Below are 16397 nucleotides of genomic sequence, written 5' to 3' on the forward strand. Positions count from 1 at the left end.
TCCATGCTGGGGTCACTTAAGTAAAACACAACAACATTTTAACTGAAATAAAAACTTCTAGAACCATATTTAATAACCTCAGGCCTTTACAGCTGGCTACCTCAGTTACAGACATTTTGTCAGTGAACCCTGGGGCACAGTTACCTTCAACAGGGAAACCATGACACATCCCCAGCCTCCGGTGGGCAGGCAGGAGACTGTGACCGCAGGGGTCAGGGGTGCTCCATCCACACGGACAGGAATCCTTAGTCTTTCTCAGCTAAAGGCAAGGGTGCTCCATCACATGACAAGTACCCAACCTCCAGCATGCATGGTGACGACTCCCAGTTTTTTCCTACTTTTTTTCTAGTAAGAAAGTTCAGTTCAGTCGCTCAGTCGTGTCCGACTCTTTGCAACCCCATGAACCGCAGCACGGCAGGCCTCCCTGTCCATCACCAACTCCCAGAGTTTACTCAAACTCATGTCCATTGAGTCAGTGATGCCATCTAACCACCTCACCCTCTGTCATCCCCTTCTCCTCCTGCCCTCAATCTTTCCCAACAGCAGGGTCTTTTCAAATGAGTCAGCTCTTCGCATCAGGTGGCCAAAGTGTTGGAGTTTCAACTTCAGCATCAGTCCTTCCAATGAACACTCAGGACTGGTTTCCTTTCGGATGGAATGGTTAGATCTCCTTGCAGTCCAAGGGACTCTCAAGAGTCTTCTTCACCCCTCAGATTGTTATTTCCAAATAATACATGGAAAGCTTTGGAAAATATGATAGGCACTATAGCAGGTAATCAAAACTTGCTGGCTCTTTTTCTATTAAGGAAACATTAAAGTCTAGCAATGTGAAAAGCAATATGCACCTTTCACCGTTAGCTCTAAAGTGACAGAAGAAGACCTTCCTGATTCCAAGATGTCAGAAAAGGATGGCAATTGGGAATGATAACCTACAAAGATATGTCCCAACTTGCAGAATTCACTACCATTGCCCATGCCGTACTGACAAGGCAATGAAGAATATGGCAGCAAAACACAAAACTTAAGAACTAATAAACAGTGACTGAATCATTCTATGAACCAAATCAAAAAAAGGCAATTATGTAGCCAAATTCCATACCTCAGAATATATCAAAAACAGACCAAATATTTAAAATATTCTAACACCAAGCTTCTCCTTACAATTATCTTTAGAAAGCTGATCAACCAAAATCTTGAAGAGCAAAAATGCAGTTTCTTACTTATGTAGTTATCTTACCCTCCAATACTTGGAGCACACCACCAAAAGTGACCTTTGTGTGAACGCACAGAAAGAGATGCTTTGGCAATTCTGACAGTAAATTGGTTTCGATTCCTCCTCAAATATTGGCTCAGTATCCTGAAGAGAGAAATATTTGTAAAAACTTTAGGGTCGGCAGGATTGTCAATTTAAATTATCACACAATGATAAAGAAAACAAAACAAAGGCGTCACTTGATGTGCTCATCAATTTAGCCCCTCATGTCGAGCACTAAGGTAGTATAAGGTAGCCAAAATACACTCTAAAATCACGTGGGCACAACATCTTCGCTACAAAGCTACTCAAGATTAATAGACTAATGAGAGTCTGAGTGTCATCACTGGCAATGACAGATGCTAAAAATTTTAGTTAATCTTAATTTGTCAGTTTCATACATAAGCTTGTAGGTTAAAAAAAAAACAACAAGAAAACATCATTTCCTCCAGTTTCTCCCAGATTCAATGTCTAAAAATTCCCTAACAGAAGAGATTAGTATCTCCTGCCAGATACTTGATCTGCCTTTCTTACTGATGAAAAGCAAGAAGGAATTCAAGTCTAAGGAACTCGGAGGACTAACACTGGCTTTGTAGCCTTTTTGCAGAAGTTTGCTTTCCCCCACCTCAAGCAAACTGCCTTTTCCATTTAAAGAGAAGCAGCGGAGGAAAGCCCTCTTCTGTGATTCTCCACCCCATACCCTGTACAGTATGTTTCTCTGCTTTGCATCCTTGATAAAGCAGACGTCTACCATCAAAAGGGAAAACAATAGTTCATGTACAGAGATGGCATTCTAGGGGAATCTTCTCCACTATGTCAGTAAGACTACGTAAAAGGAAAGCTTTTTCTTTCCTCTTTAAGCAAAAAAGGGAAGCAGCCTATCGTGACTACAATGTAAGACTCCTCAAGAACAAAAACAGAGAACCCACTTCCAGCCTGCTTTGTCTCACCTGCAGGTCGCTGATTTCCGAGGTGACGATCCACACCTTCAAGATGCCCGTCACTGAGAGTGCCAGCACGGTGTCCTCTGCACCGAGAAGGGAGAAGCAGCCGGTTACACGCGAAGTATGATCGCTTTCTACACAGTAACGTGGCCACAGCAGGGACGTGGACCATGGTTTGCTTTAACCAAACTAAGTAACAGCACGTTTTACAATTAGCATGAAAACCTAATTCTCGGTTTTAGGAAATAACAGAAACCAGATTTTGAGACACAGATTAATAAAGATGATCAAACATGCGGAATTCAAAGAAAACCTGTTTTTAGCTGCTTGATTTCTTATTTCTAACTTGTAGGCTTTAATAATCTCAAACATTCTTGATTATTATCATGTCAACAATTAACCTTAAAGAACTTTTTAAGAACAAATTTTAAAAATTAAAAAACAACCTTTAGTCTTCAAAGTTCACTTTTATTTATCCTAAGGAAGCACATTCATATTGTTGCTTCAGGGCACACATTTCCCTTCCCACCTACCTCACCTGCCTTTAAGACATTTTATTGTGGCTCAACTGGTAAAGAATCCGCCTGCAATAAGGGAGACCTAGGTTTGATCCCTGGGTTGGGAAGATCCCCTGGAGAAGGCAAAGGCTACCCACTCCAGTGTTCTGGCCTGGAGAATCCCATGGACTGTGTAGTCCACGGGGTCACAAAGAGTCGGACACAACTGAGTGACCTTCACTCCCTCGCTCACTCTCTCCATAGACCACGACCAAGGGAAAGACAGGGTATAAAAGCTAACCCATCAGCTTCGGGTGAGGGGGGAATCACGGCACCACAGTAATATTCACAGACTCTGCGAGGCGGGGCATCAGACAGCAGTCTAAGGTAGGCTCCAGGGCACTGGAGGGACGTGTTAAAAATCTCATTTTCTTCACTAATTAACCACTGAACTGTGGATACCTGAACGAACCTACCTTAAATTCAATTTGCTTATCTATAAGCAAATATAACAGAGAAGGCAGTGGCAACCCACTCCAGTGCTCTTGCCTGGAAAATCCCATGGACGGAGGAGCCTGGTAGGCTGCAGTCCATGGGGTCTCGAAGAGTTGGACACGACTGAATGACTTCACTTTCACTTTTCACTTCTCACTTTCATGCATTGGAGAAGGAAATGGCAACCCACTGCAGTGTTCTTGCATGGAGAATCCCAGGGACAGCGGAGCCTGGTGGGCTGCCGTCTATGGGGTCACACAGAGTCGGACACGACTGAAGTGACTTAGCAGCAGTAGCAGCAGCAGGCAAATATAAATGAATAACATAATGACAGCACTTAGCTTAATAGGTTGTTATGAGAATTAAGACACCACAGGTATAGCCCTTGGCCCGTCAGTACAGATTAGTCATCACTGTTATTGAAAAGAACTGCTTACTATCTTTCAGTAAAAACTTTATTTGTAATGCCTGGTTCCCTCGGCAAGTTTAAGTGCTGAAATGCACTGATTACAATTCCATGATCATTGTATAAAGAAGCTAGAATTGCTCACAAGTTGTCAATTACAATAAAAGTGCAATATACCAATCAAATTCTCAAATCTCCACACACGAGAATATGGCAAAGTAGATTAAAAATAAGTATGGTAGCAACATTGTAAACGGACAACATTTAGAACTGTATGTACAGCACAACATATTCCATTAAAGTTGCATTCTACCCTGCTCAGACCATAATGCAAGCATATATACTAGACAGATGGCTATTTTCCATGCATACCTACATAAGGCTTTACACGTGTGCGTGCTAAGTTGCTTCAGTCATGTCCAACTCCGTGCAACCCCATGGACTACAGCCCGCCAGGCTCCGCCGTCCCTGGGATTCTCCAGGCAAGAATACTGGAATGGGTTGCCATTTCCTCCTCCAGGGGATCTTCCCAACCCAGGGGTCAGACCCACATCTCTTATGTCTCCTGCACTAGAAGGAGGGTTCTTTACCATTAGCGCCACCTGGGAAGCCCCCAAGGCTTTATGCACCTATGTACAAACTACTTCCTCTGCCAGAAACATCACGACCCCACGTCTGACAAACTCCTCTTCACCTTCCAAAGCCTAGATGAGACTTCATCAAATCTGGGTAGCCTCCCTACTTGCCCTCAAAGCCACTTCACTGCCTTTGCTAATTCTGGCCTCTGTACTATTTCTCTGTCTTTTCACACATCACACCCCGAAACTGCCATTTGTTTATATGTCATCCTCCCTTCCTAGAATTTGAGTCCTGCCAGTAGTTCAATCCTCTGTACCTAGAAAAGAGTAGGCCCTCAATAAATATTTGCAGCATGGCCATTGAATAAAAAGCTATGGAAAACTCCCAGGGAAGGCAGTTTACCAATGGGCATGACGTAACCCACTGGTAAAAGCAACCACTCTGGGGGTCCATCTGGGCGCCAGTAAGCCACAGGCTTGCTGTGTGACTCTAAGTGCAGACTCCATCATGCTAAACTTCATCCGTCTCCTCATCCACACGTCCTACAACAGTAGTGGCTACGTCACCGAGCACTGTGAGAAGCGGTTATCACATGGAAATGCTAAGCATGTGCCCGATGCAGGGAGCACGCTGTACATGAAGTCTCATGTCGATGGTGACAGTAGTTACAGACCAGCCTTTCCAGGGGAGCACGTGGCCACGAAGTCATCAGGAAGGGCTTACAGGAGTACACCAAAAGCCACACAGGAATACACATTCAATGTTCAGTGTTACTATCCTTTTCCCGAACAACTTTACTTTTGCTCTCAAAATTGTCACTGCCGGTTTCAACAGAAATGGAGAAAACACACTCATATTTGTCGAGCATTAACTACACATCAAGCGCTTACCAGGAACAGTCACTAAATTGAATTGTGTATAGTCCCCTCCCTTTTCATTACCTTCACATAAAATGGAAACACTTCCTACGCCTCTTCAAAGCAAGTAACCAAAGCGGGCCCAAGAAATACACAAACTATGGTTCCCCCCAACATACCTCCAAGGGGTTAAGATCTTCTTCCAGTTCAGAAAATTCCTGACTTGCTCTAAGACTGCCAAAAACTAGTGATTTATTCCTTGGAATGGAGATAATCTAATACTTTAAATCTTAGTTCAATCAAAGACTCCTTTATGGAGGTAGAGACAGACCACACAAATCATGAGTGTTGCTATTTCTTAAATTGAAGAATACAATATAACCAAGTCTATTAATATTTGATACACTACAGAACTCTATAGTAAGCTAACCATAGTGCAGAAATTCCTAAAGGGCACACAGACCTTGTGTTCGGTGGGATCGAATAATACTCATAGAGCTGATCCAGTCTGGAGAGATCTTTGAGACTAAGGAGTACAACACTTCAAGGCTGGTGGCATCCACCACAAGGATTTCAGGATAATGACCATGGCACAGAAGCCTTCCTTCTCTCTGATTTCCAACAGAGAACTGGTAGAACTAGAAGGAAAAAAATATTTAAATGTTCTTTACTTAAGATACTTGATTCACACACATTCACCAAGCTTGGTAGGATGCTCAATTTCTCCAGTAGTATCTCCAGATATATAGTACATACTACTATACATACAGTACATACATACTATATGGTACATATTACATGTGTCTGTGGATACACATGTGCATACATCAAGTTATGCTAACAATACACAAAACCTCTAATAAAAATTATTTCCTTCCTAACATCTTATCTTCCCTTTTGAACTATTTTGAAGCAGAATTCATGATAATGCTTCCATTTCGTCCCCCTGTAGCATCCTAAAATAAAACTGTTGAATGAATCAATAGAGCATCTGAATAAAATCAGCTTCACGAACAAATCAAAGCAAAACGGCAGTGCGGGTGGAACACAAAAGTAATAGAGTTTTAGGTGAATGAGAATCAGTGAGTAGAGGTTTGTAATTACTGGTTATAACCAAATAAAATTTAGAAGCAAGGATGATTCTATTCAAACAAAATCAGAAGTAAATTCTGTGTAACCCAAGTGTTATCTTAGACTAGACTGCAAGACAACCATTATAAATGATTCTCGTAGTGCACATTTACACTTTGTGGAAGAAAAAGGAGAGAAAGAACCAATACAGTGATGCCACTCGTGCCAAGAGTAACTCAAAAGGATAAGAAGGGTTTCCAGCAAGCAAAAAGCAGAGAAAAAATGCCTATCAAAATAAGACCATCAACTTATCAAAGGGCCTGTCTTCCCTTAGCCTCAAACAATCAATAAGTAAGTTATCTCTTAGTGGAATGATCTCCCTAGAACATTTTTAGAAGTCTGGGACCTCTAGTATCCAGACTATTACTTTCCAAGGGATCAGACCTTATACAAAATCACATGTGTTCAAGCTGGACACCACACACAAGACGGTGCTGTAACCACGCCACACTGGGGAGGTGCGGGAGGAACTGGGTCCAGGCTGCTCCCACCCCCACCCGGCCGCCGCTCAGAGCTCAGCAGCAGAAGATGAGACTTTCTCCACTATGGAGTGCCCTGTACTGGGAGCACTTCCTAAGGACACACACGGAGCATGGCGCACGTTAACGAAGTGCCAGGTAGCACCATAAAACCCCCAGACGATCAGAAGGCAGGACCACTAGATCTCGGGTCGATCCATGACACAGGACCTGGGCTCCCAGGGACTGCCAGGGACGCACACAATCACGTGACTGCAGGCAGCCTTGGCCCACGGACGGGGGCACGGGGTGGACGGGAAGGAGGGAGGGATGGATGCGGGGCTCCCCCACCACCAGCCAGGAAACGCAGGCGCGCTGCAGTCACTAGTGAGCACTCTGTCCGGAGGGCAGGGCCAGTTTATCAGAACTGCCCGACTGAACGCCTCTCATTTTTGCTTTAAAGGTACACTCCAACCATCTTCCAAATGCTAATTCAGCTTCCAAGACACTTTGAGATGGGCAAAAAAAAAGGTTACTTTAATGGAGAAAAAGGTTCTCCAATTATTAAAGAGGGATGCCCCCAAGACTTCTTTTAATAAGTTGGCACTTCCTTCTGATTTCAGTAAGTGCCAATGTCATCAAGGTTCACCATTTCTACATATAAAGAAGAACAACCTGCTTCTGGACCTGAGAAGGTAAGGATCACAAAGGAAACAATGGCCACACACTAGTAAATCTGTCAAAAAGTATCTTCTACTTAGGGATGACTGCCACTCGGAATACAGAAGGCCTAAATACCGGATCTGATGAAGCAGAGGCACTGAAGATAATACTGATTAATTTTTCTTAAACTGTAAACCAAAAGTTTTTAAATCATAAAATTATACAGCAGTCAATATATTTATATCCAATGACTGATATATAATTTTTCAATTAAATTATCTATAAAGTCAATGAATCTAAATGATATACTATCCCTTTTCTCTTTGTGAACTTAATGACTCTTCATATGGTAAAAAAAAAAAAAAAGTAATATAGGCCCTTTAAATAAACAGCGTATGTCCTAGGAATACCCTGGCGGTCCAGTGGTTAGGACCCCATGCTCTCACTGCCAAGGGCCCAGGTTCAAGCCCTGGTCAGGGAACTAACATTCCACAAGCCATACAGTGAGGCCAAAAAAAAAAAAAAACCAAAATGGATCACAGAGCTAAATGTGAATGGCAAAACAATAAAGATAACAAGCAATTAAAAGAAAAAAAGTTGTACACCTGAAACTAACACAACATTGTAAATCAACCACAGTCTTAATAAAAAAATTTTAAAAGAAAAAAAAAAACATATGCCCCAATAGCATTGAAGAAGCGATTTTTTAAAGGCTCTGCCAGGGCAATAAATAGTCACTAAAGATCTATATCACACTAACCATCTCTAAACATTTCCCATTGCTTTTCTAATTTGTGTTAGTACAGAAGGTGTTCTTTCTCAACAAATGATTTTGTTTGTTTTAAGGGAGGCAGTATGATGTAACTGAAAGAACAGAGTCTCCAGGGTCAGGTAAAGCTGTTCTGAGATCCTAGTGCTGGGAATGACTCACTGTGAGACTGGGGCAAGTTATCTAATCACTCTATCAGCCTCCTTACACGTAAAAGGGTATACTCCCATCTGATGCATAAGCATATGGGTGGGGCTAAATAAGACACCACACAAGAAAGGCCTAGATATCTGCTGTAAATCTGAGTTCCCTCCTCTCCTTCTCCTTCCCCATTAACACTATAAATCACATTTTCCATATACACTGCAATTTTCCCAACATTCAATGCAGTAAATGATGAGTAATCTGAAGCACAAAGAATTTGACAATTATGAAAGAATAAGGGGGAATACCAGGAATGTAGGCGAGAGGCTATAAATTCCTGTAAATTCCTGAGTTAAGGTAGGTATATGAAAAGGTCATGTCTTTTACAGACCCAAGGCCAACTGCACAAGCAAGGAAAAAGGTATTGTCCAAAAAGTGGACTGTGTCAGACTTCTCTGATGGTCCAGTGGCTTCGAATCTGCCTTCCAAAGCAGCGATCAGAGGTTCAATCCCTGGCCAGGGAACGAAGAGCCCCCATGTCTCGGGGCAACTGAGCCCACAGGCCTCAACCACTGAGCCTGCGGAACACGACTAGAAAAGACCCAGAGCAGCCAAAAAAGAAAAAAACAAAATTTTAAATGGATTGTGTCAGTCATGAGTGGAATCATAAGGGCTGTAGCAAGGGAGAATTCCATTATTTAGGATGCACAATGCTTACCCAGCCAATAAAGGGCTCCCACTTGGGTAACCAAGCCACCAAGTAGGAGCAGCGCAGCAGCGAGGACGGCCGGCCTCCACCTTCCAGCACTCGTCTCCGCTCCTCGGTCTCCACCCCCACTGCACCGTCTCACGAGAAGACTTCAACTGCTGCAGTTCTAGCCTTCCTGTCCCATCACCCATTCCCACCCATTTTCCATATAAAAATAGAGACTCAGTGTTTTTAAAAAAAACATTTTTTAAACTGCCCATCTGTGCCGAGTTGGCTGGCTGCAGAAATCAATACCAACCTGTATGCCGGTATGTGTGCAAGCTAATTTTGTAAATTCAATACATCTGCCATCATTCACGTCCCAGAGGCACATCTCCCTATAAAACAAAATAATAGCTGACTTTAAATCTGAGTTTTAAAAGCACGGTTCAACTTTGTCACGGTAGTTTAAATTAATCTTCCATTAAAATGGACATATTTCAGAAAAAGCAGCATATAGGCATTACCACTGTTCACCAAAAATTCTGGCACTCCCAGCTGCTGCCTTAAATCCCCCTCCAACCTAACCGCCCCTGCCCCGTCCACAGCCCTTCTGGGCACCGGGGAGGGCTGCACTTCCTGGTTCCCTTTTAGTTGGGGGAGTCTCGGGAGCGGCTCTGGCCGGAACTGTTAGGAGGCCCTCCTGAACTCTCCTCCCCTACCTCTGTGCCAGAGTGGCTGCTCTCCCACCCACAAGCTCAAAGTAAGGATAATAATTAAGCAGAGCACATGCCTAAGTGATATATGAAGGGCAGGTGACAAAAACTAGAACTAAATGTTTAATTTAAACCATTCCAATTTTCCATTGATTATCAACATAGCTAGAAAATTTGGCACTGCAAAACACAAAACTTAAAGTCAACTGATTTGTAAATCTTTGCAAATTAAACACAATATTCCCGTTTTGATTCCTCATTTGCTGCAAAAGTTTTACTGTAGTTCATGGCGTCGCAAAGAGTCAGACATGACTGAGCAACTGAACTGACTGACCAAAAGAAAAAAGCTTTATCTCAAACTAAAGAGACAACGTTCGAAATTAGAAATGTCAATATGCCCTGTTCTTTAAAGAAATAAACTGAAGATTTATTTAACAGAAGAGGACATTAATAGAATACAGTGATCCTGACATTTATTATTAGGGTATTCTTTAAGATGCCTTAGGGCTTCGCTGATAGCTCAGTTGGTAAAGAATCCACCTGCAATGTGGGAGACCCCGCTTTGATTCCTCGGTCAGGAAGATACCCTGGAGAAGGGATAGGCTACCCACTCCAATGTTCTTCCCTGGTGGTTCAGCTGGTAAAGACTCTGCCGGCAATGTGGGAGACCTGGGTTCAATCCCTGGATTGGGAAGATCCCCTGAAGAAGAGAAAGGCTACCCACTCCAGTATTTTGGCCTGGAGAATTCCATGGACAGTCCATGGGGTTGCAGAGTCAGACACAACTGAGCAACTTTCACTTTCCTATATCCCATGTGGTATAAATTTTTCAAAGGAAACTCACTTGATCTGTTTAGAATATGCATTCTAATATGAATTTACCTGATACTGCTTCTCAGTTATACAAGGTTCTTTTCAAATTCATAAATTATAGAGAGTTGAAGGGAAAAGTTCTTAAATAACTCTCTTCCAGTTCCCTGACTCTCTTCAGTAACATATTACATAAATATATAATTTTCTAAACACCCCAAAAGTTTTTATTCCCCACATTCTAGACCTTTCACCTGCTGTCCAATGACCTAACTCTTCAAAAGCAACCTCTAATCCGAGACTTAGGATTAGGTATAGCTATGTTAGTATATTAACATACTTCAATATAACTGATCAAACTTTTGTATGGCTTTATCTTCCAAATTTATGCTAACCTAGAAACACTGAGGTTTCTTAAAACTCTCAAAGTTGTCTGCCAATTCAGTAAAAATGCCATGGGGATTAACGACCATACTTTTAACTTTTACGGTTTTCTGAGTTTCTCAAAATCAAGGCAAAGACGTGATCATAAATTACAATAAAAGTACTATAAAAATCATTAATAAAGATAAAATTCATTTTGAAAGCCATATTTAAAATAGCTTTATGTTGAGACAACTGAGACATTTATTTAAAAGATACTCAAAAAATAAAATAAAATTCCCTACTTACTAATACACTGGTACTATTTGCATTAAAGACTTAAGTGGAAAAAAGCGAATAAGAAAATACTTACCCACTCTCAGATGCACTCACAATATACTGTTTGTCACTAGATGCACAAGCTTTAGACAAACAGGTGATTGACGCTGTGTGACCAAACAGCAGTGCTCGAGGATTCACCTAGAAATACGCAGTATGTTAGTAATCGCTCTTGAGAATCCTGTTAAATATTTAGTATAAATGTACAGATGCAGGTTTGAGAAGAACTGCTCAGGACACCAAACAGTGACTCCCACCAGCTCAGGGCTCACAATCGCCCCACGGAAGGCTCTGAAGTCGGGGCTGGGACACCAAGAGGCGCCATTACTTGCCCAGCACACAGAGAGGGTCGGGGCCGAGGCTGAGAGCGGGCAGACTTTAACACGAAGCTCCAGTGCACGGAGATTTCAGGTTAAGAATGTGAATTAGCATATAAAATAAGTAATTTACCTCACTTGTCTTTAATACTTTCCATGATCTGAAAGCACATTTAGAGCCTCTAGACTGACATCCCAAACACAAAAAATAGAGAACAGGTACCCTACCAAAACCTGGGACCAACATTAACTATCAGGAACTAATAATGACCTTCACAGACTAATGATTTACTGCCAGAGTGCCTTTGAAAGGATGGCTTAATACCCACTATTCTAAAATAGTCTGGCAATCAGCCTCCAAATTCATCTACTTTGTACCAAACAGCATGCTATTATTTTAGGTTATATCAGGGCTTTAAGTACTTTCAGGATATATTTCTTAACATTTTATACACATTCAAATAATATTTATAACATATGTACCAGATATAAAAAATATCTAAGCACATAGTCAATACCCAGCTTAAGAAAAGAGAATGATTAATACCTTTCATGCTATCAATTTTGGAATCAAAATCACCTTAGTTGCATTTTACATAATTATAATTGAAAGAAAAATACCATCATTGTTTGTGGTTAGAATAGGCCTAGAATGTTTTCTCATACAACCAACCCCATTTCCAAACAGAGATTCCATATTCCTCCACTGGAAAAAAAATGCTTTTGGTCAATTCTTTAATTTTTCCCAAGAAAATCAAATTTACCAATGGTTAGTTCTATTTTCAATGTACATGGCTTTGCTAGAAAATTCCATTTTCAGTCATAACAGAGTAACTAGAACTGACTGTACCAAAATCTAGAAAGATGAACAAAAATAACTGAATGAAAAAAAGCACATAATCATCCCAATAGGGCAATAAAAGCATTTGACAAAAATCAATATCCTTTCCTGATTAAAAACTCTCAACAAATTGGGTGGAGAAGGAATGTACCCCAACATAATAAAGACCATATGGAACAAGCCCAAGTAGAAAACACTAAAAGTCTTTTCTCTAAGATCAAGAACAAGACAAGGATGATTACTCTTGACATTTCGATTCAACATGATATGGGAGGTCTTAGCCAGAGCAATTGAGCAACAAATAATAAATAAAGCAACCAAGTTAAAAAGGAAGAAGCAATGTTTTCTCTGCAGATGACATGACCTTATATGAAGAAAAACCTAAAGACTCAACCAAAAGACTGTTAAAACTAACGAAGAAATTAAGTAAAGTTGCAGGATACAAAATAAACATACAAAAATCTGTTGTTTCTATAACAACAAGTTATCAGACAGAGAAATTAAGCAATCCCATTTACAATGGCATCAAGAAGAATAAATTACTTAGAAATAAATTTAACCAAGGAGGTGAAACACCTGTATTCCAAAAATTATTAAGACACTAATGAAAGAAATGGAAAAATAAATAAGTGGAAAGATACCCCACATTTTTGGGTTGGAAGAATTAATGTTGTTAAAAGGTCCATACTATTCAAAGCAATCTGCAGAGTCAATGCAATCCTATCAAAATTCCAATGGTGTTTTTCACAGAAATAGAAAAAACCTTGATGAAATTTGTGTAGAACCATAAAAGACCAAATGGCCAAAGCAATTTTGAGAAAAAACAAACTTGGAGGCTTCACACAATGAGTACCAACGTAACTAGAGGAAAAGTAAAAATGTGGTATAGTTACATTTATACCTTTCTATTTTTATCTCACCATGTTCCAGAAAAATTTATGTCACAGTTATTAACTAATAGACATTTCACATATAACTGGTACACAGATATGTAAGATAATCTGTTCAACTGATCAAAAAACAATCCATCCTCAAAGACCACAGTTCAAAAGTGACAGTTATCAAGTTATCAGTGGCAAGGAGTGATATTTAGAATTAAAAGATGTGATGAGACAGCTCTTAAGACTAAACACCAACACTAACGCTCCAATCTGGGACCTTGAGGGCACTAGTTCTATAGTCAGCCATCATTCCACAAGCCTTTCTTTTTGCTTTTAGTTTTTTTTTTTCCTTTCTATTACCTGCGATGCTATAATTATTCACTAAATAAATCCTTACTATGTACAAGCACTGTGATAACTGCTTAATATACTTCCCTCACAGAATCCTTACCAAAACCTTGTATGGTTGACCCCATGTTAAACATGATGAGATATAGGCATTCGACAGGTAAGTAAATTGCCCAAAGTCACACAGCTAGACACTAGAGGAGCCAAGATTCAAGCCAACTTCATTTGCCTGCAATGCTGAGCTTTTACCATAATGTTTCACTTCTTTCATTACTGCCATATATTATAAAATTCCCTGCAATTATAGTTTTATTCTCCAAAATAATAGCTTTACAGGTAGTGGAAGCAAAGAAACATTGTTTATAGGAGACATACCTTCATTAACAGGTTCCCTCCTTTACTCTTATCTCCATCTCTCTCTGTACTCACGAAATACTACTTCTGCAATTTCTCTCTGACATTTTATCTTTTGCCACACCACATAGTATGTGGTATCTTAGTTCCCCAACCAGGGATTGAACCCGAGCCCCCTGCAATGGAAGTGCAGATTCTTAACCACTGAACCACCCAGGCGGTTGAGATGTGAACATGTTCTAAAACTGACTGTGGTTAACAGCTGCACAACTCTGGGACAGAGTAAAAATCATTAGATTGTACACTTCGAAGCATGCACTGTATGATCTCAATAAAGCTGTTAAAAAGTTTTTTTACTTATAAAAGCAACTTTTTTGCCTCTATGTTCCATGACAACTATCACCCCATCTTCTCTGTTCCTCCTTACAGAAAAATTCCTGGGGAAGTTGTCAGAGATTGGAGGTTAAAATATGGAAAAAGAGTGTCTGTCCACAGAGACAGCCCAGGAGCAGAGCACACAGCAGTAAAGAATGGCAAAAAAAAAAAAAAAAACACAGAATGACTTTTAAAATAAAGGCAAAAAAATACATTTTTACAAAGTTTTTCTCTCTTCAAGACACTGATCTTAGAAGGCTCAAAATTGTTTTTAGTATCTTTTTGGAAATCTCCTTCAATATGGTTAGAAATTTTCTGAAAAAATCTTAAATGTAACATAGTAAACCAGGTAGGGTAGCTATTAAAATTGGAAATCAAGTCAAAAACCAGCAGAAGTCAACTCTGATGAGTAATGTTGATAATCATTCTGAACACCAATTTCAGTCAAAATGTATCTCATAGAAAATGCAGAGGTAAAATTATTCTGGAACTGTGTTATTTTTGGTTAAGTAGCTTTTTTGCATGCAAAAAATGCAATCCGCATTTCAAACACTCACGTCCAAGTCCACGGAAAGGTCCCAGAGACATATCTGCCCGTCATGGCACCCGGTCACGATGGTGGCCCCGTCGTCCGTCAGCAGCACGGCTGAGATGCAGTGCGTCGGGGCTCGGCGCCCCCAGAGGACGATGGGCAGAACCAGGCTGTTTGCTGCCATCCTGATGGCAAACCTGGAAATGCAGTGAGAGCAACGGTAAATGTTACGGTATTTCCCTCTAAAGCACATCACACATTTTTTATTTTGAAGCCCACTTGAACTTCCTCAGCGCCAGAAATTCCTCTAAACATTGCGCGTGCATGCTAAGTTGCTTCAGCTGTGTCCGATTCTTTGCGACCCCGTGGACTGTAGCCTGCCCACTCCTCCATCCATGGGATTCTCCAGGCAAGAATACTGGAGTGGGTTGCTAGTCCCTTCTCCAGGGGATCTTCCCAGCTCAGGGATTGAACCCAGGTCTCCTGCAGGCAGACTCTTAACCGTCTGAGCCGCCAGGGAAGTTCCGGCCTATTAGCTGAAACATACTCTAATCCGTTAGCACAGGGCGCCTTGTCACTGTGCTCCCTGTAAACCGGTAGCTCGCAGATTCCTCCTCTCAGTCTGGCCTGTCTGAGCTCACAGCTGGTCTGGGCTGACAGAACCTGGGTCCTGCCTGGGCCTGCTCTGCTGACCAGCCGGGGAGCCTGGGCATTCGTCATCAGCCATCTGAACCTCCCTCACTGCTGCTCCTGTAGGGAGAACAGTACCTCACAAGAGAGCCCTGCCAGCTAGTGCCCTGCCCTGACCTAATGGCCCCGAGGCCCAGGCAATAACTGGTTTGACTGTTTTTAATTTATTTATTTATTTATCTTTTTTGGAGGCACTGGGTCTTTCATTGCGTTCGAGTTTTCTCTAGTTGGGGCTTCTCTTGTGGCTCAGCTGGTAAAGAATCCGCCTGCAATGTGGGAGACCTGGGTTTGATCCCTGGGTGGGGAAGATCCCCTGGAGAGGGGAAAGGCTACCCAGTCCAGTACTCTGGCCTGGAGAATCCCATGGACTGTGTAGTCCACGGGGTCGCACATGGCTGAGTGCCTTTCACTTTCACTTTCTGTTTCTCCACGCGCAGCTGGTGGCCTCCACAGCAGGGGATCATTAGCTGTGTCACATGTCACACCGGCTTAGCTGACCCGCTGCGTATGGAACCTTCCCAGACTAGGGATCAAACCTGTGTGGGGAACAGACAACCAGTGGACCATCAGGGAACCCCATGACTGACTGGATTTTTAAGTGGCAACAAAAGATATGTGTACAACCTAGACAGTGTAGAATCTAAGACTGTCCTAGGAACTTTTCAGAAACACTTCAAGGAATAGCCACTTTCTATGAAAGAAACTAGTTTAATACCTATGGTCTCATTGCTGGTTGCTTTTAGCAAAAGTCTTTTCTTTAATCCACTACTTATACTCTTTAAACAAATGAAAACCAAAACAAAAATCCACTCCCTGGAAAGAAAATGAGGCAAGTAAAAAATTATGAATGATATTTACCAAATGCAATCTATATATACTGCATCTTTTATTTTTTGTTAAAATTAATGGGTTTCATGCTATAGTGTTGAAGAAGACTCTTGAGAGTCC

The 16397-nt window shown here is 41.3% G+C and overlaps 1 protein-coding gene across 3 annotated transcripts in view; it reads right to left on the reverse strand.

Moving 5' to 3' along the window:
* WDR7 (WD repeat domain 7) overlaps positions 1–16397 on the reverse strand; it is a 341751-nt gene that overhangs the window by 304956 nt on the left and 20398 nt on the right. For all 3 annotated transcript variants that reach the window (XM_070452478.1, XM_070452477.1, XM_070452479.1), the window contains exons 2-7: positions 14785–14956; positions 11146–11252; positions 9203–9281; positions 5494–5668; positions 2203–2279; positions 1238–1357 (exon numbers count right to left, since the gene is read on the reverse strand). In XM_070452478.1, the coding sequence (XP_070308579.1) occupies positions 1238–1357; positions 2203–2279; positions 5494–5668; positions 9203–9281; positions 11146–11252; positions 14785–14943 (717 nt within the window). In that variant the 5' untranslated portion in view covers positions 14944–14956. The remainder of the gene's footprint in view (positions 1–1237; positions 1358–2202; positions 2280–5493; positions 5669–9202; positions 9282–11145; positions 11253–14784; positions 14957–16397) is intronic.

Source organism: Odocoileus virginianus, chromosome 22, assembly GCF_023699985.2.
Source record: "Odocoileus virginianus isolate 20LAN1187 ecotype Illinois chromosome 22, Ovbor_1.2, whole genome shotgun sequence".
Lineage (NCBI taxonomy): Eukaryota > Metazoa > Chordata > Mammalia > Artiodactyla > Cervidae > Odocoileus > Odocoileus virginianus.